The sequence below is a fragment of the Pseudophryne corroboree genome, chromosome 6 (genome assembly GCF_028390025.1).
Source record: "Pseudophryne corroboree isolate aPseCor3 chromosome 6, aPseCor3.hap2, whole genome shotgun sequence".
NCBI classification, from domain to species: Eukaryota; Metazoa; Chordata; class Amphibia; order Anura; family Myobatrachidae; genus Pseudophryne; species Pseudophryne corroboree.
This window is the reverse complement of record NC_086449.1, coordinates 194,085,953-194,113,156: the sequence shown is the minus strand read 5'-3', so window position 1 is coordinate 194,113,156 and position 27,204 is coordinate 194,085,953. Positions and strand designations below refer to the sequence as shown.

The window sequence follows — 27,204 nt, the reverse complement described above, 5'->3', positions numbered from 1 at the left end:
CTTAAAAGTAAACCAAATATATAACTGTTCCGACCAATGGAAATCTGGGCATGTGTGAGGCTTGTGCAGGAAACACAGATCAGTTACTAGTAAAGCCAAACTGACATTCCCAGACACATAATGGTTAAAAAGAAAATAACTACAGCAAACATTTATTATGCAATAGAAAGCTAGGCTTTTCCGTCCCTTCGCAACATTGTGTAATACTTTGGAACAGTTCTATAAGAGTTTCATTGTTTGTGGTGGGATATTAGAAGGAAAGTCTCAGGTTCTTTAATAGCGGAAGGAGATACAAATGTTCTGCACATTCTACAGGCTGATGATCTCTATATCTGTGTCATGCTGGTTACCATAAATCCACCCTTTTATCCATCTAGCAGTATATTTAGGGATATTTTAATTTTGGAGGAAAAGGATTGATAGCACTTTTTCTCCTCTAACTGCAATGTTACCAAAGAGATTAAGGCTAGGTACACACTTGACCGATACGTCAGTGGCCGATCAAGGTAAGTGTACACACTTAGCGATTGGACGCACAATGTGTGGCTAAGGACCCCAGCTGGCAGTGCGTTTGAATTTGCCTGCCCAGCTGTGACTTACAGTAGTGATAATCACTGTACCCTTGTGAGGTCTCACACTGCACTACTACAGAGATTTCTGGGGGGCCGAGATCTATCTTGTGCCTGGAACTGGGGATAGCATATAGTAACATAGTATTTGAGGTTGAAAAGAGGCAAAATGCCCATCGCGTTCAACCTGTTATTGTATTAAGTTGAGTTGATTTGAATGTATCTGCAGAAGATGTTTTATGACTAGTTAACAACTGCAAATCACATTACACCCGGATTAACAACTTCAATATTTAAGTGTTGTAGCCTTGGATATCCTTTTCAATCAGAAATTCATCTAATCCCCTTTTAAATGCATTTACAGTGTCCACCATTACCACCTTCCCTGGCAAGGAATTCCAAATCCTCATTGCCCTAACAGTGAAGAACCCTTTCCTCCGTTGCGTGCGGAATTTTCTCTCCTCCAGCCTCAGTGAGTGCCCGCATGTCCTAAACTGTGTTCTTTTAATAAATAATTCCTCCGATAACTCTTTGTAGTGCCCCTTTACATATTTGAAGACATTAATCATGTCTCCTCTTAGACGCCTCTTTTCCAGTGTATACATGTTCAACCTAGTAAGCCTTTCTTCGTAATCCAGTCCCTCTAGACTTTAATCAATTTAGTAGCTCGCCTTTGAACCCCTCTCTAGTTCACCGATATCTTTTTTTATACAGTGGTGCCCAAAACTGAACACAATATTCCAGGTGCGGACATACCAATGATTTGTACAGCGGCAGGATTACATCCTCGTCCCTTGTCTCAATTCCGTTTTATGCACGCTAACACCTTACTTGCCTTCTTTACTGCGCTTTGACATTGTATACGGTTATTAAGCTTATGATCAATGAGTACCCCCAAATCCTTTTCCAAAACTGTTACCCCTAGACTTTCCCCGTTTAATATGTAGGATGCAAGTTTGTTTTTAGTCCCATAATGCATAACCTTGCATTTTTCTATATTGAACCTCAGTCTCCATTTAGACGCCCAGATTTCAAGTTTAGGTAAGTCATTCTGCAGAGACTCCACATCTTTTTTCTGATTTAATTACCCTACACAGTTTAGTATCATCTGCAAAGATTGACACTGTGCTTTCCAGGCCTATTTCTAGGTCATTGATAAATATCGTGAACAGTAGTGGCCCGAGTACGGACTCCTGTGGTATATATAAATTGCGGTCCTGCCTCTTGGTTTGTGCAGCACAGGTTTCTGGACGGCATTTTCCGTTTTAATTTTACTTTTCAATGCTTGATGTTGCAAATGTTTAAAAATTGTGTACATGTAATGCCTGTGTACTTATATCTTCATTAAATGCCATAATGCTGTATCATTGGCCACTTTGTATATTGCAGGAAAAGATATCATGTGGCTCAGAATATTTTGATATAGAAATGAAGTTTTACATATAAAACACAACCTTCTATTACTGCTTAGGGGTTTATGTCGAGACCACTTAGAACTGCACAAAGAATAACGGAAAATTATTCTGCATGTAGACTCACCTACAATAGTATCCACTTGGGAACCACAGTGGCTGCCAGAGCCACCAACTCGTCCATGTTCTGCATCCTGTGCTGAAGATTCCCCACTGGACACGGAGACCTGAGAAAGAGGTTTATGGTTTAGGTGGAGACTTGGCCAATGACAGAAATGTAGATATATCATCATTAATTAAATATCTTTTACAGCATGACAGCCATGTGTGACGTAAGGAATAACCACAGTTATTCTTTGGAGCCATCCTAATAATCTTGTACCTGCTCTGCAATTATTATTACATTTTATAAGTCGCAGCGCAATGATACTATTGGTTACTAATGGCAATGTAGACACCCACTGTGTTGCTACACTTATAACCAAGTCAGATGTAAAGTATACTACCTGTAGTCTCTGATCTGCATATAGCCATTTGGTGTTGCGATGTGATGAAACAGGATCAACCAATCAGCAGGCACGTGTGGGCGTTCTACAAATAGCGGAAGTCCAGCCTTACACATCCATCTTCCTTCAAGAGTGCTAGCCCCTTAACCAAGGGTTATTTGTAGAGAAGTTTTGGGCCAGCTCAAAAAGGACTTCTCAGTAGCATGTAAATGTGCTGCCTGTGGCGCACCTAAACCCTTTGCCACAGTGTACCAGCATCCCCCTTACTAGTACCACCAATATACCACCTCCTGTAGAAACAGTCTGATATCAATGAAATAAACATTTTTATATAAAAGTTGACTATTGTTTTAAAAACAAAACATATCAGTGTCTCTGTATTAGGAGGGGAATTACAGAAGCTGGAACTTGTAGTTCCACAAGAGTTGGAGAACAGGTGATGAGATAAATAGATTACTCTTTTGTCCCATACACATCTGGTCTTCATAATCCCTGACAGCTGCAGGACACCCACTCACGTTATCCTGTGGATCTCCGCTGCTTTCTGGGCTGTGGTTCATGGTTGTCAATGAGCTGAAGATCCCAAAGGATGGTTCTGGAACAACATGGACACGCAGTTACCACTCACAGTATGTCTCCAAGTTGAATGCACATCTGGAATGCAAACATATGGAGAATCTGGGGTTCCGGAAAACACAATTTCAAAGTTATTCAAATAGTAGAACGCCAATGAACTAAGTTAAAATAGATCTGGAGTATTTAATAGCCTTACAGCAACATTTTATTCAGGGCAGATTGTCTTTTACATCAACACATAAAGCTGCTCCTATGCAGAACAACATGCTTCCGGGAAATGTCTGTTACACGGCAACATGCTTAAGGTCATTGGTTTCATCACTGGCGCTGCTGAGTAAAGTCTCGGATGACATGTAATTAGCATTTTGCAGAAGGCTGTTCCTGGTGTACAAATGGAGCAGTTATATTCGCAGCTACTCACCACTTTTCATTTCCACATTTGACCACACATTGGCATTTAGAGCTTGAATTATACGGGTGACACCAGTGGATTCTGGGAAATCATCTGCACAGAGGAAGAGCTTTTTAGGAGACATTCCTGTGGTTGGCAGAGTATTTCCCATTCCAATACTCCACTTACCATCTTCATCTGGCAGCTCCTCAGGGTTCAACTCGACCAACTCAAACCCATGTTGGATACACCACTCCTGTGCAGTTTGTCGGCTCACACCTACAAAGAGGACATTACTGTAATGAATCAGGGACCTGGACGCTTACACCATGCAGTGTCCTAATTCTGTTTTGCAGCTGTATAAATGTTCAATAAAACCTTAGCAGAAATATTGTAAGAACACAGAAGGATTAAAACCCAGACTTTCTGAAAACAAGAAAAAACAACTTGGAGAAGAAAACCGTCATTATTATACATTTGATGTTGCCAGTGCTTAGTACAGAAAGTAGGAAATTCAGATTTCAGAGTTAGACAGAAGTGCAGAGAACACATTTCTGTGTCCGTTAGCTACATAGTTCCCCCAACGATGATTCCATGTATATCTAACCTCAATATTTGTTATAGCAAATACTTTCACAATGACATCATCTAGGCTAAAACCAATGTTTAATTTAATAATTGAAATGAAACAATTACAAGATCAAGCATTTAAAAAAACCAAAAAAACAAACAAACAAAATCTTCCACCTGAATGGTTTTGATTGAGATCACGTAGATTATATTGCCTCTCAAAAATGAAACCCTTCCAGCAACAAAAGCCTTAAATTATTAAAAATGTTAAATACACAGAGACTAGAACAAGTTAAGGTCTATTTTAGCCCCTCCAAAGGTGAAGCCCCAGGACAAAGGTCACGTCTGTGCTATCCTAAATCTGTATTAGTGACACGCTAGAGGCTAAAATGTAATAATAGCAAAGACTACAGATAGTAAAGGGCCCTACTCACTTGGCGATGTGCCGCCGAGGTGCCCGACGGCCGATACGGCCGACGAGCGACCCGGCGGCGGGGGGGCAGTGACGGGGGGAGTGAAGTTTCTTCACTCCCCCCGTCACGTGGCTGCATTGAAGTGCAGGCAAATATGGACGAGATCGTCCATATTGGCCTGCATGCACAGCCGACGGGAGACCAGCGATGAACGAGCGCGGGGACGCGCATCGTTCATCGCATAAGTCTCCACACTGAAAGATATGAACGAGTTCTCGTTCATTTATGAACGAGATCGTTCATATCTTTCAGAATATCGCCAAGTGTGTAGGGCCTATAATGCACTTTCATATTGATACATATGAATGGGGATGCGGTCAGACTCCTGGCTATCGGAATCCCGATAGATCCCAAAGGTAAGTAAAGGGGTTAGGGTTAGGCACTAGGGGGAGGGTTAGGCTGTGGAGTTAGGTTAGGGATAGGTAGCGGGAAGGGACATTAGGGACAGGCTGCGTGAGGGGCAGGGAGAATTAAATTACCGCGATCCGTTGTAACTCTGACCGTCGGGATGCCGCTGTCGGCATTCTGACTGCTGGGATTTTGTACCCAAACCATATGAATGTACTGCCATTGGGATTAATAAGAATTAACAAGTAAAAGGATTACATAAAACCAAACAACTAAAATCAGGTTACGGTCTCATTTACTTCCTGTGACAACATAGGACAGACTTCTCACCATTATCAGATGCCCGGTCACACACCAGGATCATAACGTCCAACAGCCAGTCTTCCAGCAGCGGAAGCCAGGGAGACACCTTCTCTAGGCCAGAATTCTGTCATGAGACGTGCGAATGCAATTGTTAGTGAAGACAAAATTCAGGATTACCGACACAAAATGCACAGTGTTATTTATAAAGTGGCCTCATCATCACTAACGCACATTCATATCACAAAGGTTGTTGATCGCAACAGTTTTGCTATCCTCACCTGATGCCAGCCATTTATACCAGAGATAACCATTTACAATCATCCACAATTTTTCTTCTAATGACATTCTACTGCTAAACAGAACCCCTTTGTGGATTTTGCACCCCTAAATCTTACATAATAGACCTAGAGATTCAATTCTGGCAACAGAAATCTTTACTTCATTAGTTTAGTCGGTAAGATACACTTTCATGCAGAGCGTACCCAACAGTACTATAATGTGAGGACTCTAAATCAGCAGTTGGGGGATGTAACACTATTCAATACACATGCCAGCCCTAACCATCACATCATTAACAGCCTTAGAAATATGCTACACTATGATGTAGGGGATGGAGGTAGATGTCCCTGGAGACAAGACTTTCCATAATCTGTTATAGTGTATTTTTCCAATTAAACAAGAAAATAAAGTGGATATATAAAAATAATAATAATAATAATAATAATAATAATAATAATATCCTTCGGGATTATTAAAATTCCATTTGATGAAGGTTCACCACAAAGGGCGGTATCCAATTAGCCGCGTTAATTTACCATGCTTTTTGGTTCGCTGGGGGCCATCCTATTAGCCCTGATAACAGGTGCTTGTCAGGAATTTGTTTCGCATGACTCAGACAGGCAAATCCAAATCCCTGATAAATGACCATTTTTTACACGAAAAGTGCAGCGAAAATTCAGTTTTTCGTGGCCGTGGCACTATTGTGGCTAATTGGATACTGCCTAAAGATGGATATTTACTTAGTAAAAAAATAAAGTTCACCCCTAATTATTAACTTCTAATGTTATAAGTAAAAGGGAATTGCACATTTTTCTATTTTTTCTATTTTATTGAAACATAGATTTTAACAGCAGATTAGAACCACTTGGCCCATCTAGTCTACCCCTTTTCTAACCATATTGTTACCTCAAACCCTATTTCATTTTTATTTATTTGTAAGGATATCCTTCTGTCTATCCCCTGCATGTTTAAAATTGCTTTACTGTCTGATGGGAGGCTATTCCACTTGTCCACTACCCTTTCTGTTTAGTAATATTTCCACCAGTTTCAGTGCATGTCCTTGTGTTCTAATACTTCTCCTCCTGTAAAGAATGTTTCCCTCCTGGACCTTGTTAAAACCCTCGATATATTTGAAAGTTTCTATCATGTTCCTTGTTTTCCCTTCTCTGCTCCAAACTAAACATATTGAGATTTTTTTAGTCTTTCTGTGTATGTTTTGTGATGTAGGCCATGCACCATTTTAGTTGCCCTTCTTTGTACCGTCTCCAATGTATTAATATATCCTTCTAAAGATATGGCCTCCAGAACTGAACACAGTATTGTAGATGAGGCCGTACCAATGACCTATACAGTGGCATTATTACTTCTTTCTGCTGCCGATTCCTCTCCCTATGCAACTAGGCATCTGACTAGCCTCCCTCATTGCTTTGTTACATTGCTTTCCTGCCTTTAAGTCACCTGAAATAGTGACTCCTAGATCCCTTCCCTCCTCAGCCGTTTCCAGTATAGTGCCATTAATAATAGAGGTTGAGTATCCCTTATCCAAAATGCTTGGGACCAGAAGTATTTTGGATATCGGATTTTTCCGTATTTTGGAATAATTGCATGCCATAATGAGATATCATTGCGATGGGACCCAAGTCTTAGCACAGAATGCATTTATGTTTCATATACACCTTATACATACAGCCTGAAGGTGATTTCAGCCAATATTTTTAATAACTTTGTGCATTAATCAAAGTGTGTGTACATTCGCACAATTCTTTTATGTTTCATATACACCTTATACACACAGCCAGAAGGTCATTTAATACAATATTTTTAATAACTTTGTGTATTAAACAAAGTTTGTGTACATTGAGCCATCAGAAAACAAAGGTTTCACTATCTCAATCTCACTCCAAAAATTCCGTATTTCGGAATATTCTGTATTTCGGAATATTTGGATATGGGATACTCAACCTGTATATTTAGCCTTTGGGTTTTTGAGACCCAAGTGCATGATTTTGCATTTTTTTGGGCATTAACTTGTAGTTGTCACTGTCTTTTTTTGTATAGAGTTTTTTTTTGTATATAAAGAAACAAAAATATATTTTGTTTCTATCAAATACAGAAATTAGTCATCTTGTGATCAATGTAGCAATGTAGTATAGCAGATACGACACAGGGCAAGGGCGTAGCTACCATAGGTGCAGGCAGTGCAGCTGCTATGGGGCCCAGAGCTGAGAGGGGCCCACCTTCCCTGTCAAAGTTACATGTGTTGTATACATTTATTGCCATCGGGTGATACATAGGGGTCCTTTCAATTTTTTTCCTTGGGGCCTGCAATATATCTAGGTATGACCTGCTCATTGTAGTGTGGTATAAAATTAACTGGAGGTCATTTTAATGTTTTAGAATATGAACCGGGGCACTGTAATGAGGCACAATATATCATAATGTGAATTGGGGAGCTGTACAGCATAATTTGTACTGGCAACTCTGAAATGTTACATAGGAACTTAAGCACTACTGCGATTCATAACAGAAACTAGGGCACTACTAAGGGGCATAACATTAAATAAGGCTCTACTATGGTTCAGAAAATGAACTAGAGCACTATTACAGGGCATAAAATTAATAACTGCTGCAGAGAAGTGTCTCTCTAGAAGCATTGGGATGGGGGCTACTTCAAAATGTTGCTATGGGGCCCACAAAGTTCTGGCTACGCCCCTGACACAGAGTGCATAATATAGTATAGCAAATAACAATTACGTCGCACAGGCAAATGTGTAAGATATTGATACAACTGGATATAGAACAGTTGAGGGCGAGCAATACGGTTCCGGTATGAATGATCGGCCATGTTATGGTCGACAGTCATTAGGTCGACCACTATTGGTCGACATTGGCATGGTCGACATGGACAAATGGTCGACACATGAAAGGTCGACGCATGAACAACTTTTAAACAACTGTCTTTCGTGACAAACTACATCATTGCCTAAAGCCCACTTGAGAGGATCAAGTGAATCAGATGCAAACCAATTCCATACCACTATAACTTTTCCTAAGGTAGTTAGGCACATGGCAGTACAGCATCAAAGAGTGCGTTTCTTCTAGATCTAAGCCAAAGAGACAAATTCTAGGGCACAACAAAAAAAGAGGGGACAAAACTGTGAGTTTAATATTATCACAGATAGCAGACCATAAAGGAAGCACTCCTGGACATGGCCACAACAAGTGCCAGAAATCAGAGTTTTCGGCATTGCATTTTGGACAGCAGGTATCCAGTCTTAAACCAGCTGGGTGAAGAAATAATGGAGTGCGATGTACTCTGTGAAGTAAATAAAAAACAAAACTAAAAAAAAACTGTCGGCATCTAAAACACTGTGTAGTACATTTAATTGACCCTAGAGCTTGTATCCAGTGTTCCTCTGAGATAGAACCCAGATCAACCTTCCATTTAAGCTTGAGAGAATCAAGAAAGTGAGGGTGTAAATGACCATTTATATTAGCATGTACCTTCAAAAACCGACTTCTGGAACTTAAATTAGTGAGCATGGTTTTAACTGGATAAGGAGGGAGTGGTACGCCCAAATTACGCCTGTACTGCATGCCTTAGCTGCAAGTATCTAAAAAAAAATCAGAACTGGAAAGATTATACTAACTACTGAGTTGTTGAAAGGTTTTAAAAGTAACCATTATCAAATAACTGACCCAGGGAACGAACAACCATAAATTATCAGTAGAGAGACTTAGCAATTCAGGGCAAGATTCGTTAAACCAGAGAGGAGAATCAGTGTCCAGGTCTGGTCTAACAAACAAGGTATGCACAACGCGTTACCACTCAGAAATTGTAGAGGAGAACGGAGACTCCACCCACTTGGCCAGAAAGCCAGACAAAAGTAGAACCTTCAATGGTAGGACCCCAGCCTGAAAGCTGAACCAATTGAGAAACTACATAATGAAGTCATAGGTTAGGGAGACCCAATACCCCATCTGACTTAAGGGTGTATTCAATAGCTGTCGGGTCCTTTCCGACGGAAAGGACCCGACAGCTCTCTATTCAACAGTTCATGACAGTGTCAATCGGACTTTTTTTTAAAGTCAGATTGAACATTGTCGGAAACGGGGCTAAAACCTGTCAGGTTCGGCTCCGCTTCCGACAATACACGTGGCGACAATTCGGATTTCCTGACTTGTCGGAAGAAACGGCCCTACATTGAATAGGTCGGAACCCCTTCCGACCTCTTACTGAATATACCTGACTCAACCAAAGTTTTAAAGGGCTACTCGACAGGGCTTATTTCCCCAAATGAATAAAGATAAATACTATCAATATTAGAAAAAACCTACCTCGGAATATATACTGGCGACATAATCAGCAGCTTGAGGTGTAATCCATACACCCAAAACATTTAAATTTAAAGGGGCCATTGCAATGGACAAGAGGACTGAAACATAGTGGGGAGATGACCAGCGATAGGTAGATACTGGATTTGTCACAATTGATAAGCAATCCAGAAAAAGTACCATAATCATTATCAAACCGCAAGCATCGAGGTCAGAGAGACAGCTGCATTTTCCACGAAGAGAAGCATATCATCTGCACATAAAGCTATGACATCCTCTGACTCCCCAACCTGGAGTCCATGAACATCCAGAGTACTACGTAACAAACAAGCCAAGGACTCAATAGCTACAGTGAATAAGGACGGCGACAGGGGGCAACCCTGGCTGGTCCCCTTACCAAAAGGGAACGGGGCTGTTGTATAACCATTAACAGAGACTCGGGCTGCCGGGGGAGAATATAGCAACTGAACACAACGTACAAATCTAGCACCAAAAGCAAATTTGTGAAGCACTTCCCACAGGTAGATCCACTCAACTGAATTGAAGGCCTTAGCAGCATCTAAGGAAACCACCACAACCGTAGTTGGCACGCTCTTGACCGTTCCTCTAGTCTACCTAGATCATCAATCATTTGTGTTACCCCTTCCTGGTGTGTCTACCCTGTTGCAAACCTTTGTGTCATCTGCAAAAAAGCATACTTCACCTTCAATATCATTTGTAACGTCACCAATAAAAATATTAAATATCACAGGTCCAAGTACAGATCCCTGGGGTACTCCAATGGTAACCTTTCCCTCCTGTGAATGCACTCCATTTACTGCAACTCTCTGTTTTCTATACTGCAACCAAGATCTTATCCATTCAACCATCTTAGTATCCAATCCCATGCTTTTGAGTTTATTTAGCAGTCAGCAATGTGGAACAGTGTCAAAAGCCTTACTAAAGTCTATCAAGCTATATATTACTTAGATTTGTTTGACATGAACTCCTCCCAGTAAATCCATGCCGTTTGGGATCCTGTAAATTGCTGGATTTGAGATAATGTACAACTCTTTATTTTAAGAGTGTTTCCATCGATTTCCCTACTACTGATGTAAGGCTCAATGGTCGGTATTTGCTAGCCTTCATCTTGCTTCCACTTTTGTGCAGTGGGACTACATTCGCTCTTTCCAGTGCTCTGGAATTACTCCTGTAGCTAGTGACTAGTTGAATGATTCTGTTAATGGCACTACCAGCGCCCTTTAAGCTCTTTTAGTATCCTTGGATGTATCCCATCTGGCCCTATTGATTTAGCATACCTTCCAACTTTGAGGACGCTCCAAGCGGGAGTCCTGCATGGTGAAGCTGTGCCCACTGGATACGGGGGTGTGGCTTCAGAGAAGGGGTGTGGCTTCAGAGAAAAGGGCGTGGCTTTGCAGTAATGCCTCAATTGCGAGCCACGCCCCTGTTTTCCGCCACTGTGGGGGCTTGGCCAGCGCTCAGTGAGCTGCGGGCATGCCCCCCAGTCCCTCTGTCTCCATGAATAGAAGCTCTGTGCACATGTGCACAGCGTCTATTAACCGCTGCTCTACAGCAGAGCAGCGAGTGACAGAAGCCTCCCAACTACCCCCCGACCGCTGGACACAGCGACCCGCGGGTGGGACAGCGGGACTGTCCCGCGAAAATCAACACAGTTGGGAGGTAAGATTTATCCACTTTCAGTTTTGAGAGTTCTGTTAGTACCTTCTCCTCTGTAAATGTAATTGTTCTACCTCATTTTTCTGAATATCCCTGCAACTTAACTGTGGCCCCTTCCCCTCTCCTTCTGTAGCGAATACTGATCAAAAATAATTATTAAGATGATCTTCTATTACATTGTCTCCTCCACTCTGTCTTTAGTCTTATTATTCCACCTAAAAAAAATGTTTGCCCCCTTTTGGGTAATGTTCTCAGCTTGTGCCTTTGAACCGATTACCTTCTTAGTCTTCTTCTGTCAAACAAGATATCTCTTGGTCTTCATTATTTGCATCTGCTTATATTTCCAAAAGACCATCTTTATTGCTTTCACAACACTCGCTACTTCTTTCGCAAACCACACTGGCTTCCTTTTCTTTGTTTTTTCCCTAACCCTTTTAAATGCCTGTTGCCTTTAGTATTGCAAAATTTAATTTTTTCCACTTCTGCATTCCTTCCAAGTTCTTCCACTCTGCCAAAGAATCGCTTACACGTTTTCCCATCCCTACAAAATCAGCCTTCCTAACATCTAACACCTTTGTTTTTGTATGGGATGAACCAGTCCCTGTCTTTATTCTGAACCATACATGTTGATGATCACTGGATCCCAGGTTTTAACCCACTTTTACATCAGATATTCTGTCTCCATTTGTAAGTATTAAGTCTAATATTGCATCTTTCAAGTGGGCCCCCTCACCAATTGCTGGAGGGATGCTCCCTGCAAGGAATTCAGAATGTTAACACTCCTAGTGGAACTTGAAACAGACACCTCCCTGTTTACATCAGGTAGATTATATTCATAACCCCCAAAAAATAAAAAGCAGATTTGTTAATTAGTAGATTTTGCTGCAGTTTGCTGGTGGAATTGAAATGCACGCAATGGTCTCCCCCTCCCCCAATCTACTTTTCAGCTGACCTGTCAAGTGACTTTGACATGACAACAGTATAAGCACTCACCTCCCCCTCCCTTCCCACTACTATGTTTCTGCACACTGTAAAACAGTTGACCCCTACAACTAAGTAAACTGGTAGCTTACTATCCAAGGTATCAACAGATGTATAAATGAAAATCATTTTCCAACTGAGGAGAAAGATGCGCACAGCAGAGCAGCGAGTGACAGGAACCTCCCAACTGCCCCCCCACCAACACCGCGGGACACTGTGGCCTGCGGGTGGGACAGCGGGACAGTCCCAAAAAGATGGGACTGTCCCACGGAAAACGGGAAGTTGGTAGATATGCTATAACCATGGCAGCCTATCTACTTCCACCGGGGCAGATTACAAAGTGCTGCTTCTCCTTGCAGTCTGCATGAACAAAGGTCAATGCTGCTGATTCGAAAAGTGAAAGTACAGATAGTGTTCACGCTAGGCAGTTTTAGCAGGGCGCCGCGCCCGATTTTTTAAGGGCAAAACCCGCCCTGCCCTTCCTGCGGCACCCTGCTAAAACTGCCGCCCGCTTCCTGCCCTCACAGCATGTAAAGATCGCGCGGCATCCATTCACGCTGAGAAAGCACTTGGGGGAAGCCCAGCACCTCCGTAGGTGCTGGTCACGCCCCCAACAGTGACGTCGCCGGCCGCCCACGCCCCCTTTTATTAGCCGTGATGGCCCGCCCCCTATTTAGCATGACCGTGCCCCCTTTTCGCCACGCGCTAGTGCCCCTCTAGATCCGGCGCCCTGCCCGGATTCTAGAGGGAACACTATACAGATGTGTCCTCATACTGTACATCTAGCCTCAATACACCATGAGATGCATGGCGGGAGTGAGCCAACAGGTTCAGCGCAACTCTGCCAGTGTCGGGCATCTTTTTTTGCAGCAAGGACGCACCAGGAGACTGCTGATTAATTTGATCAGTCTGTGACTGCGTCTGTATATGAAGCCCAACATAACTTGGTATGGAAGAGTGTCACGGCCAATGCATTGCAGCATTTTGAGTACAGATTCAGAGACTCGGTCATACGCAGATAAGTGTCACTTATCAAATTAATCAGCACAGTCTCCTGGTGCATCCTAACTGCATCGTGTTGGGTATAAGACGCATTTTCGTCAAAAAAGCATATTTAAGACTTACTGCTAGGCTTTTTGGCCTGGAAAAGCAATTGGTTTACGATACTGGTGAACGGATGCAGATCTACTACTTGGGAGAAGGGTACATTAATTGAATTTTTCATTTGCCTTGATTCAGGCACAAAGACATAAAAGGGGCCGATTCATTTGTGCCGTGCGTCCCCTGCTGGGCGTCTATATGAATGGGATTCTATTGGAATCAGACGCCCATTAGTATTTAACGAAACAGACAGCTCCGGGTTTAGCTGCGCAAATAGTCTAAACCCATCTAAAGTCTCGATTGGGCACCCAAACTACGGACTTTTTCACACATTTTTTCTTGCATCTCCAGAAGCTGTGAGAAAAATATGACTGCCACAGCTAATGAGCATCTGATCGGAGCAACAGTTGAATAGCTCTGATAGATAGAATGCGGTTCAACATAGACAAATGTAAGGTAATGCACTTTGGTATCAAGAACAGAAATACTACCTACATACTAAATGGGGAGAAACTATGGGATTCTGTACAGGAAAAAGATTTAGGCGTTCACATTGATAACAAACTTATCAGTAGTACCCAAAGTAGGAATGCAGCAAAAAAGGCAAATAAGGTATTAGCATGTAGAAAGCGTGAAATTGATGCAAGGGATGAGAGTGTTATACTCCAATTGTACAAATCAATGGTGCGGCCACATCTCGAATACTGTGCACAGCTATGGGCACCATACTATAAAACGGATATCCTGGAACTAAAAAAAGTACAAAGACAGGCAACCAAATTGATTAAGGGGATGGAGACGCTAGAATACGAGGAAAGGCTTGATAGGCTAGACGTGTTTACACTGGGAAAAAAGAAGATTAAGAGGGGACATGATTAATATTTACAAATATATAAGGGGTCAATACACAGAGCTAGCGGGGGATTTGCTTTTGGTAAGATCAAAACAAAGGACACGGGGACACCAACGGGAAAAAAGAAAATTAACATGATTAATATTTACAAATATATAAGGGGTCAATACACAGAGCTAGCGGGGGATTTGTTTTTGGTAAGATGACCACAAAGAACACGGGGACACCCACTTAGATTAGAGGATAATAAGAATTTACTTACCGATAATTCTATTTCTCACAGTCCGTAGTGGATGCTGGGGACTCCGAAAGGACCATGGGGTATAGCGGCTCCGCAGGAGACTGGGCACAAAAGTAAAAGCTTTAGGACTACCTGGTGTGCACTGGCTCCTCCCCCTATGACCCTCCTCCAAGCCTCAGTTAGGATACTGTGCCCGGACGAGCGTACACAATAAGGAAGGATTTTGAATCCCGGGTAAGACTCATACCAGCCACACCAATCACACCGTACAACTTGTGATCTGAACCCAGTTAACAGCATGATAACAGAGGAGCCTCTGAAAAGATGGCTCACAACAATAATAACCCGATTTTTGTAACAATAACTATGTACAAGTATTGCAGACATTCCGCACTTGGGATGGGCGCCCAGCATCCACTACGGACTATGAGAAATAGAATTATCGGTAAGTAAATTCTTATTTTCTCTGACGTCCTAGTGGATGCTGGGGACTCCGAAAGGACCATGGGGATTATACCAAAGCTCCCAAACGGGCAGGAGAGTGCGGATGACTCTGCAGCACCGAATGAGAGAACTCCAGGTCCTCCTCAGCCAGGGTATCAAATTTGTAGAATTTAGCAAACGTGTTTGCCCCTGACCAAGTAGCTGCTCGGCAAAGTTGTAAAGCCGAGACCCCTCGGGCAGCCGCCCAAGATGAGCCCACTTTCCGTGTGGAATGGGCTTTTACAGATTTTGTCTGTGGCAGGCCTGCCACAGAATGTGCAAGCTGAATTGTACTACAAATCCAACGAGCAATAGTCTGCTTAGAAGCAGGAGCACCCAGCTTGTTGAGTGCATACAGGATAAACAGCGAGTCAGATTTTCTGACTCCAGCCGTCCTGGAAACATATTTTCAGGGCCCTGACTACGTCCAGCAACTTGGAATCCTCCAAGTCCCTAGTAGCCGCAGGTACCACAATAGGCTGGTTTAAGTGAAACGCTGAAACCACCTTAGGGAGAAATTGAGGACGAGTCCTCAATTCTGCCCTGTCCGTATGAAAAATTAGGTAAGGGCTTTTATAGGATAAAGCCGCCAATTCTGAGACACGCCTGGCTGAAGCCAGGGCTAACAGCATTACCACATTCCATGTGAGATATTTTAAGTCCACAGTGGTGAGTGGTTCAAACCAATGTGATTTTAGGAACCCCAAAACTACATTGAGATCCCAAGGTGCCACTGGAGGCACAAAAGGAGGCTGTATATGCAGTACCCCCTTGACAAACGTCTGAACTTCAGGAACTGAAGCTAGTTCTTTTTGGAAGAATATCGACAGGGCCGAAATTTGAACCTTAATGGACCCTAATTTTAGGCCCATAGACAGTCCTGTTTGCAGGAAATGCAGGAAACGACCCAGTTGAAATTCCTCTGTAGGGGCCTTCCTGGCCTCACACCACGCAACATATTTACGCCAAATACGGTGATAATGTTGCACAGTTACATCCTTCCTGGCTTTGATCAGGGTAGGGATGACTTCATCCGGAATGCCTTTTTCCTTCAGGATCCGGCGTTCAACCGCCATGCCGTCAAACGCAGCCGCGGTAAGTCTTGGAACAGACAGACAGGGTCCCTGCTGGAGCAGGTCCTTTCTTAGAGGTAGAGGCCACGGGTCGTCCGTGAGCATCTCTTGAAGTTCCGGGTACCAAGTCCTTCTTGGCCAATCCGGAGCCACGAGTATAGTCCTTACTCCTCTCCTTCTTATGATTCTCAGTACCTTGGGTATGAGAGGCAGAGGAGGGAACACATACACTGACTGGTACACCCACGGTGTTACCAGAGCGTCCACAGCTATTGCCTGAGGGTCCCTTGACCTGGCGCAATATCTGTCCAGTTTTTTGTTGAGGTGGGACGCCATCATGTCCACCTTTGGTTTTTCCCAACGGTTCACAATCATGTGGTAGACTTCTGGGTGAAGTCCCCACTCCCCCGGGTGGAGGTCGTGTCTGCTGAGGAAGTCTGCTTCCCAGTTGTCCACTCCCGGAATGAACACTGCTGACAGTGCTATCACATGATTTTCCGCCGAGCGAAGAATCCTTGCAACTTCCGTCATTGCCCTCCTGCTTCTTGTGCCGCCCTGTCTGTTTACGTGGGCGACTGCCGTGATGTTGTCCGACTGGATCAACACCGGCTGACCCTGAAGCAGAGGCCTTGCCTGACTTAGGGCATTGTAAATGGCCCTTAGTTCCAGGATATTTATGTGAAGTGACGTTTCCATGCTTGACCACAAGCCCTGGAAATTTCTTCCCTGTGTGACTGCTCCCCAGCCTCTCAGGCTGGCATCCGTGGTCACCAGGACCCAGTCCTGAATGCCGAATCTGCGGCCCTCTAGAAGATGAGCACTCTGTAACCACCACAGGAGAGACACCCTTGTCCTTGGAGACAGGGTTATCCGCTGATGCATTTGAAGATGCGATCCGGACCATTTGTCCAGCAGATCCCACTGAAAAGTTCTTGCGTGGAATCTGCCGAATGGAATCGCTTCGTAAGAAGCCACCATTTTTCCCAGGACCCTTGTGCATTGATGCACTGACACTTGGCCTGGTTTTAGGAGGTTCCTGACTAGGTCGGATAACTCCCTGGCTTTCTCCTCCGGGAGAAACACCTTTTTCTGGACTGTGTCCAGAATCATCCCTAGGAACAGCAGACGTGTCGTCGGAATCAGCTGCGATTTTGGAATATTTAGAATCCACCCGTGCTGTCGTAGTACTACTTGAGATAGTGCTACTCCGACCTCTAACTGTTCTCTGGACCTTGCCCTTATCAGGAGATAGTCCAAGTAAGGGATAATTAAGACGCCTTTTCTTCGAAGAAGAATCATCATTTCGGCCATTACCTTGGTAAAGACCCGGGGTGCCGTGGACAATCCAAACGGCAGCGTCTGAAACTGATAGTGACAGTTCTGTACCACAAACCTGAGGTACCCTTGGTGAGAAGGGCAAATTGGGACATGGAGGTAAGCATCCTTGATGTCCAGAGACACCATATAGTCCCCTTCTTCCAGGTTCGCTATCACTGCTCTGAGTGACTCCATCTTGAATTTGAACCTTTGTATGTAAGTGTTCAAGGATTTCAGATTTAAAATAGGTCTCACCGAGCCGTCCGGCTTCGGTACCACAAACAGCGTGGAATAATACCCCTTTCCCTGTTGTAGGAGGGGTACCTTGATTATCACCTGCTGGGAATACAGCTTGTGAATGGCTTCCAATACCGCCTCCCTGTCGGAGGGAGACGCTGGTAAAGCAGACTTCAGAAACCGGCGAGGGGGAGACGTCTCGAATTCCAATTTGTACCCCTGAGATACTACCTGCAGGATCCAGGGGTCCACTTGCGAGTGAGCCCACTGCGCGCTGAAATTCTTGAGACGGGCCCCCACCGTGCCTGAGTCCGCTTGTAAGGCCCCAGCGTCATGCTGAGGACTTGGCAGAAGCGGGAGAGGGCTTCTGTTCCTGGGAAGAGGCTGCCTGCTGCAGTCTTTTTCCCCTTCCTCTGCCCCGGGGCAGATATGAGTGGCCTTTTGCCCGCTTGCCCTTATGGGGACGAAAGGACTGAGCCTGAAAAGACGGTGTCTTTTTCTGCTGAGAGGTGACCTGGGGTAAAAAGGTGGATTTCCCAGCCGTTGCCGTGGCCACCAGGTCCGATAGACCGACCCCAAATAACTCCTCCCCTTTATACGGCAATACTTCCATATGCCGTTTGGAATCCGCATCACCTGACCACTGTCGCGTCCATAACCCTCTTCTGGCAGAAATGGACAGCGCACTTACTCTTGATGCCAGAGTGCAAATATCCCTCTGTGCATCTCGCATATATAGAAATGCATCCTTTAAATGCTCTATAGTCAATAATATACTGTCCCTGTCCAGGGTATCAATATTTTCAGTCAGGGAATCCGACCAAGCCACCCCAGCACTGCACATCCAGGCTGAGGCGATTGCTGGTCGCAGTATAATACCAGTATGTGTGTATATACTTTTTAGGATATTTTCCAGCTTCCTATCAGCTGGTTCCTTGAGGGCGACCGTATCAGGAGACGGTAACGCCACTTGTTTTGATAAGCGTGTGAGCGCCTTATCTACCCTAGGGGGTGTTTCCCAACGCGCCCTAACCTCTGGCGGGAAAGGGTATAATGCCAATAATTTTTTAGAAATTAGCAGTTTTTTATCGGGGGAAACCCACGCTTCATCACACACCTCATTTAATTTATCTGATTCAGGAAAAACTACGGGTAGTTTTTTCACACCCCACATAATACCCTTTTTTGTGGTACTTGTAGTATCAGAAATGTTCAAAACCTCCTTCATTGCCGTGATCATGTAACGTGTGGCCCTACTGGAAAATACGTTTGTTTCCTCACCGTCGACACTGGAGTCAGTGTCCGTGTCTGGGTCTGTGTCGACCATCTGAGGTAACGGGCGCTTTAGAGCCCCTGACGGTGTTTGAGACGCCTGTACAGGTAATAACTGATTTGCCGGCTGTCTCATGTCGTCAACAGTCTTTTGTAAAGTGCTGACACTATCACGTAATTCCTTCCATAAGACCATCCAGTCAGGTGTCGACTCCCTAGGGGGTGACATCACTATTACAGGCAATTGCTCCGCCTCCATACCATTTTCCTCCTCATACATGTCGACACAACGTACCGACACACAGCACACACACAGGGAATGCTCTGATAGAGGACAGGACCCCACTAGCCCTTTGGGGAGACAGAGGGAGAGTTTGCCAGCACACACCAGAGCGCTATATATATATATACACAGGGATAACCTTATATAAGTGTTTTTCCCTTATATAGCTGCTGTATAGATTTATCTGCCAAATTAGTGCCCCCCTCTCTTGTTTTACCCTGTTTCTGTAGTGCAGGACTGCAGGGGAGAGTCAGGGAGCTTCCCTCCAACGGAGCTGTGAGGAAAAATGGCGCCAGTGTGCTGAGGAGATAGGCTCCGCCCCCTTCTCGGCGGCCTTTCTCCCGCTTTTTTAAGGAAAAATTGGCAGGGGTTAAATGCATCCATATAGCCCAGGAGCTATATGTGATGTATTTTTTGCCATATAAGGTGTTTTTATTGCGTCTCAGGGCGCCCCCCCCCAGCGCCCTGCACCCTCAGTGACCGGAGTGTGAAGTGTGCTGAGAGCAATGGCGCACAGCTGCGGTGCTGTGCGCTACCTTATTGAAGACAGGACGTCTTCTGCCGCCGATTTTCCGGACCTCTTCAGTCTTCTGGCTCTGTAAGGTGGCCGGCGGCGCGGCTCTGGGACCCATCCATGGCTGGGCCTGTGATCGTCCCTCTGGAGCTAATGTCCAGTAGCCTAAGAAGCCCAATCCACTCTGCACGCAGGTGAGTTCGCTTCTTCTCCCCTTAGTCCCTCGGTGCAGTGAACCTGTTGCCAGCAGGATTCACTGAAAATAAAAAACCTATACTTAAACTTTTTTGCTAAGCAGCTCAGGAGAGCCACCTAGTGAGCACCCTTCTCGTTCGGGCACAAAAATCTAACTGAGGCTTGGAGGAGGGTCATAGGGGGAGGAGCCAGTGCACACCAGGTAGTCCTAAAGCTTTTACTTTTGTGCCCAGTCTCCTGCGGAGCCGCTATACCCCATGGTCCTTTCGGAGTCCCCAGCATCCACTAGGACGTCAGAGAAAAGAGATTTAGCACTCTGAGACTAAAGGGTTTCTTCACAGTAAGGACAATAAGTACTTGGAATTCCCTGCCTGAGAGAGTAGTAATGGTGGACTCGGTCACTACTTTTAAGAATGGGCTAGATAAATCCCTAATGGATAAGGATATTCAGGGTTATGGTGGGTAAATCATGCACTTTAATAATAAAATAAAATAACTATAAAAAAAAGAAAAAGAAAAGAGGAATGGACATAACAGTTAAACATTCACCAAAGTTAAAATTAGTGATCTCCTACTAATAGGTTGAACTTGATGGACAAATTGTCTTTTTTCAACCTCAGAAACTATATATGTTAGATGCCTTCTCGTATAGATGCCCAGCAGGAGGCGCAAGGCACAATTGAATCACCTCAAAATGTGCAAAGCAGATTAGGGATTCTGACGTATAGGTGCAGAACATTTTCCTCTCCACATGAGGGCTTGAATTCCGCAAGTGGTCAGAGGTGCCGATAACTTCACCTCACCCCTATATTTTTTTTAGTCACTTTTTTTTAGACAAGCGCAGTTCTAGGTGCACTTTGAAGATGTCATAAAATCTACGCTGTCTGTTAGGTTGGCCGTTGGAAAACACATGTGGTGGAGAGAGAGAGAGAGATCATCCTACAGGGTAACAGTGTATGTCCCTATTACAGAGGGGTTTCATGAAAGGTGCCAGTCAGCTATCTGCACTAGCATAAATAATGAAGGGGTTGCAACAAGCAATTTATAGCACATATGTTCCCATCTCATGAAATGTAGGAAAGCACTGAAATAGGCTCTAATTTGCTTTCATTTGAGCATACTTGTGTTGTATCTGACATCAGTGTCACTTACCACCGTGCTGTCAAAGTAGACAATGAAGGCCTGTACGGACTCTGCCATCTGAGCAGTAACATGGCTTGTGCTGGGCACAACGCAAACATTCACAGTGGCTGAGTAATACTTGTTGTCTATCCTCCATGGGTACTGTCTCACTCCCTCCACTTCCTGTACAGGTGCAGGAAGCTGCGCTGTCCCAATGATCTCTGCAAAGAGCAGACAGAACATGTTTCTCCTTACATAGGCAAGTAATATTATTATTATTATTATTATTAACAACAACTTTTTTATGTAAACAAACATACAGTAGGTGAATCAAGATTAGCATGATGAGGGCGTACTACTCTAACTATTGTTAAGATAAAAATACCACTGCAATCATTTCATCAATGTTACTGGTGGTCAGTAATATGTATGTATGTATGTATGTATGGTAAAAAAAAATTTTTTTTTTAAACATTCAATCCCAACAGGCAGAGGACAGTGCACTAAGGGCCTTATTAAGCTTCAGATTTGCTAAAATAGTATTGTAGTGGCCGCCCAGCATAGGGCATTGCTGCCCAGCATGCTAACGGCATGCTAAGGAGGGCAACGGTGCAATCGCAATACAATTGCGATCGCATTGCTGATTTAGGGTAGCCCCTGTGCCTTCACAGCCTGGCTGAGAAGGCAGTCTCTCGCCACCATGTTCCGAGTGACATCACGCAGCTGCCCCGATCCCTGAAAACGCTGCATCACCACCTTGGACAACCGCACTTACACCTCTGCCTGTCAATCAGTGCGATGCGAACGCAGTATCCAGCCCGCACACGCTTACAATGGGACCTGCCCGTGCACACCTTACCTCAGAACAGGGAAATGCGTTAACATCGTAGATGCGACACTTACTGAATAAGGATCTAAATCCAATATGAAGCGCCTCCTGGGATGTCAAACAACGTTCTGACACTTTGCCTAATTTGGAGTTGTACACAGAGCTAACACAAGTATCTGTCGGCTTCATGCGTATGAATGCACCGCACATTGTTTTTCTGTCCGCAGCTGAAAATATCATCATTAATAGCAGCAGTTACACTTACTCCATGTTGAGGGCAAAGATCAGTCAGAAACCAGTGTCTCTTCTCTGTACGAACACCTCAGACTAGAATGACACGCCCACAAGATGGATATTTTTCGTGCATTGGCAATTGGTAAGGTAGCTGCCCAGAAACACCCATTTCACAAATGGCGAGATCCAGCTACACGCTTAGGGAATGAAGCATTCTCATACCCCCACAGTCACGATACATATGCATTTTGCTGTGCAACACAGCCTGTCTGCTGATAATGGGGAGAAGAATCTGAAGTAGGAACAGAGTCCAACTTAGAAGTGGCCCATTGTATACACTGGTACAAACCTTTGGCAGCAATCTGTGCTCAAGATAAATGTTAAACATGGAAAGAGATCTGACACAAAGCACCCAACAGGCTACCACACTACCCAAGGCACCCAGCAGGCTAGCCAGTGGTGCCGAGAGAGGGGTGGAGAGGATACAAATTCCCTGGGCCCAGGTCTGATGGAGGGGCACAGTCAGGGCCACGGGCTTCCTCCCTCTTAACTGGCAGCAGCAGCTACAGCTCTTCTCCTAAGCCCAGAACACGCTGCTGACTTCTGAGCTGGAGTGTAGCCATGGGGGCGCTTAAAATATAATTCTTTCAAAGGGTGCATGACCACGCCTCCTGTGAATAGGCAATGGCCCCTGAAAAGTACCTGGGCCCCCCTGGGGGGGAGTGTACCGTGATTGCACTTACACGCTATAGTGCATCCTTTATCCCAAAATTGCAACGGAGTATCCACTATCATAAAATGATGGTGTTCCAGGGAATGCGCTCTGCAACCAATACAGCAGGCCTGGCCAACCTGTGGCTCTCCAGCTGTTGTAAAACTACAAGTCCCATCATGCCTTGCCACAGGTTTGCTATTAGGGAATGCTAAAACTGTGGCAGAGCATGCTGGGATTTGTAGTTTTACAACATCTGGAGAGCCACAGGTTGGCCAGGCCTGCAATACAGCTTTTATGTGACTGACCCACCATCCTAATAGTGAACACTTTTGTGTCGACTGCTGGGAAGTACGTCATGCTCCTGTGAGTGGGCACTTCTTGTGTCCTAGACATGCCCACAAAGTGGTGCAGCCATGCAACTAACAGATTGTGACCACACCCCCTGCAAGGTGGGGCCCCGGGAAGTTACTGTACTGGGGCCCAGGATTTCTAATGGTAGCCCTGAGGATTCCACCCTGCCCCAAGGCATATTGAATCCAACAGGTGTAAATTGCAAAACGGTTGCAGGCCATGCTGGGATGGATAGTTCCACAGCAGCTGGAGGACTGTATGTTGATTACCCCTGGTCTAATCGTACTTCTGTAGGGAGAACTTAAGGCTTCCAAATTGGAATGAGCTATTCTTCTTGAACAACCTTATTTATGTGGTAGCTGAACCCAAGAACTAATAGTACCTTGTGTGTGACACAGGGGAGTAAAAATAAGAATTTACTTACCGATAATTCTATTTCTCGGAGTCCGTAGTGGATGCTGGGGTTCCTGAAAGGACCATGGGGAATAGCGGCTCCGCAGGAGACAGGGCACAAAAAGTAAAGCTTTACGATCAGGTGGTGTGTACTGGCTCCTCCCCCTATGACCCTCCTCCAAGCCTCAGTTAGGATACTGTGCCCGGACGAGCGTACACAATAAGGAAGGATTTATGAATCCCGGGTAAGACTCATACCAGCCACACCAATCACACCGTACAACCTGTGATCTAAACCCAGTTAACAGTATGATAACAGAGGAGCCTCTGAAAGATGGCTCCCTACAACAATAACCCGATTTAGGTAACAATAACTATGTACAATTATTGCAGATAATCCGCACTTGGGATGGGCGCCCAGCATCCACTACGGACTCCGAGAAATAGAATTATCGGTAAGTAAATTCTTATTTTCTCTATCGTCCTAGTGGATGCTGGGGTTCCTGAAAGGACCATGGGGATTATACCAAAGCTCCCAAACGGGCGGGAGAGTGCGGATGACTCTGCAGCACCGAATGAGAGAACTCCAGGTCCTCCTTAGCCAGGGTATCAAATTTGTAGAATTTTACAAACGTGTTCTCCCCCGACCACGTAGCCGCTCGGCAGAGTTGTAATGCCGAGACCCCTCGGGCAGCCGCCCAAGAAGAACCCACCTTCCTTGTGGAGTGGGCTTTTACCGATTTTGGCTGTGGCAGGCCTGCCACAGAATGTGCAAGCTGAATCGTACTACAAATCCAGCGAGCAATAGTCTGCTTAGACGCAGGAGCGCCCAACTTGTTGGGAGCATATAGTATAAACAGTGAGTCAGATTTCCTGACTCCAGCTGTCCTTGAAATGTATATTTTTAAAGCTCTGACAACGTCCAACAACTTGGAGTCCTCCAAGTCGCTTGTAGCCGCAGGCACTACAATAGGCTGGTTCAGATGAAATGCTGACACCACCTTAGGGAGAAAATGTGGACGAGTCCGCAGTTCTGCCCTGTCCGAATGGAAAATCAGATATGGGCTTTTGTAAGATAAAGCTACCAGTTCTGACACTCTCCTGGCCGAAGCCAGGGCTAGAAGCATGGTCACTTTCCATGTGAGATATTTCAAATCCACCTTCTTTAGTGGTTCAAACCAATGAGATTTTAGAAAGTCCAAAACCACATTGAGATCCCACGGTGCCACTGGAGGCACCACAGGAGGCTGTATATGTAGCACTCCCTTAACAAAGGTCTGGACTTCAGGGACTGAAGCCAATTCTTTTTGAAAGAAAATCGACAGGGCCGAAATTTGAACCTTAATAGATCCCAATTTGAGACCCATAGACAATCCTGATTGCAGGAAATGTAGGAATCGATCCAGTTGAAATTCCTCCGTCGGAGCACTCCGATCCTCGCACCACGCAACATATTTTCGCCAAATGCGGTGATAATGTTGCGCGGTTACTTCCTTCCTTGCTTTAATCAAGGTAGGAATGACTTCTTCCGGCATGCCTTTTTCCTTTAGGATCCGGCGTTCAACCGCCATGCCGTCAAACGCAGCCGCGGTAAGTCTTGAAACAGACAGGGACCCTGCTGAAGCAAGTCCCTTCTCAGAGGTAGAGGCCACGGATCCTCCGTGATCATCTCTTGAAGTTCCGGGTACCAAGTCCTTCTTGGCCAATCCGGAACCACTAGTATCGTTCTTACGCCTCTTTGCCGTATAATTCTCAATACTTTTGGTATGAGAGGCAGAGGAGGAAACACATACACCGACTGGTACACCCAAGGCGTTACCAGCGCGTCCACAGCTATTGCCTGCGGGTCTCTTGACCTGGCGCAATACCTGTCCAGTTTTTTGTTGAGGCGAGACGCCATCATGTCCACCATTGGTCTTTCCCAACGGGTTACAAGCATGTGGAAAACTTCTGGATGAAGTCCCCACTCTCCCGGGTGAAGGTCGTGTCTGCTGAGGAAGTCTGCTTCCCAGTTGTCCACTCCCGGGATGAACACTGCTGACAGTGCTATCACATGATTCTCTGCCCAGCGAAGAATCCTTGCAGCTTCTGCCATTGCACTCCTGCTTCTTGTGCCGCCCTGTCTGTTTACATGGGCGACTGCTGTGATGTTGTCCGACTGGATCAACACCGGTTTTCCTTGAAGCAGAGGTTCTGCCTGGCTTAGAGCATTGTAGATTGCTCTTAGTTCCAGAATGTTTATGTGAAGAGACGTTTCCAGGCTCGACCACACGCCCTGGAAGTTTCTTCCTTGTGTGACTGCTCCCCAGCCTCTCAGGCTGGCGTCCGTGGTCACCAGGATCCAATCCTGTATGCCGAATCTGCGGCCCTCCAATAGATGAGCACTCTGCAACCACCACAGAAGAGATACCCTTGTCCTTGGAGACAGGGTTATCCGCTGGTGCATCTGAAGATGCGACCCTGACCATTTGTCCAGCAGATCCCTCTGGAAAAATCTTGCGTGGAATCTGCCGAATGGAATTGCTTCGTAAGAAGCCACCATTTTTCCCAGGACTCTTGTGCATTGATGTACAGACACCTTTCCTGGTTTTAGGAGGTTCCTGACAAGTTCGGATAACTCCTTGGCTTTTTCCTCCGGGAGAAAAACCTTTTTCTGAACCGTGTCCAGAATCATCCCTAGGAACAGCAGACGTGTTGTCGGAATTAACTGGGATTTTGGAATATTCAGAATCCACCCGTGCTGCTTTAGCACTTCTTGAGACAGTGCTAATCCCATCTCTAGCTGTTCTCTGGACCTTGCCCTTATTAGGAGATCGTCCAAGTATGGGATAATTAATACGCCTTTTCTTCGAAGAAGAATCATCATCTCGGCCATTACCTTGGTAAAGACCCGAGGTGCCGTGGACAATCCAAACGGCAGCGTCTGAAACTGATAGTGACAGTTCTGTACGACGAACCTGAGGTACCCCTGGTGTGAGGGGTAAATTGGAACGTGGAGATACGCATCCTTGATGTCCAAGGATACCATAAAGTCCCCTTCTTCCAGGTTCGCTATCACTGCTCTGAGTGACTCCATCTTGAACTTGAACTTTTTTATGTACAGGTTCAAGGATTTCAGATTTAGAATAGGTCTTACCGAGCCATCCGGCTTCGGTACCACAAATAGAGTGGAATAATACCCCTTTCCTTGTTGTAAAAGAGGTACCTTGACAATCACCTGCTGAGAGTACAGCTTGTGAATGGCTTCCATTGAAAAGTCGGTGTCTTTTTCTGTTGGGGAGTGACTTGAGGTAAAAAGGTGGATTTCCCGGCTGTAGCCGTGGCCACCAAATCCGATAGACCAACACCAAATAACTCCTCCCCTTTATACGGCAAAACTTCCATATGCCGTTTTGAGTCCGCATCACCTGACCACTGTCGCGTCCATAAACTTCTTCTGGCCGAAATGGACATAGCACTTACCCGTGATGCCAGTGTGCAAATATCCCTCTGTGCATCACGCATATAAAGAAATGCATCCTTTATTTGCTCTAAAGACAGTAAAACATTGTCCCTATCCAGGGTATCAATA

The 27,204-nt window shown here is 45.0% G+C and overlaps 1 protein-coding gene across 3 annotated transcripts in view; it reads right to left on the bottom strand.

The window, feature by feature from the left end:
- AAGAB (alpha and gamma adaptin binding protein) overlaps window positions 1-27,204 on the bottom strand; it is a 70,249-nt gene that overhangs the window by 31,512 nt on the left and 11,533 nt on the right. For all 3 annotated transcript variants that reach the window (XM_063925559.1, XM_063925558.1, XM_063925560.1), the window contains exons 2-7: window positions 21,142-21,332; window positions 5,176-5,272; window positions 3,644-3,733; window positions 3,485-3,568; window positions 3,006-3,082; window positions 2,109-2,208 (exon numbers count right to left, since the gene is read on the bottom strand). In XM_063925559.1, the coding sequence (XP_063781629.1) occupies window positions 2,109-2,208; window positions 3,006-3,082; window positions 3,485-3,568; window positions 3,644-3,733; window positions 5,176-5,272; window positions 21,142-21,332 (639 nt within the window). The remainder of the gene's footprint in view (window positions 1-2,108; window positions 2,209-3,005; window positions 3,083-3,484; window positions 3,569-3,643; window positions 3,734-5,175; window positions 5,273-21,141; window positions 21,333-27,204) is intronic.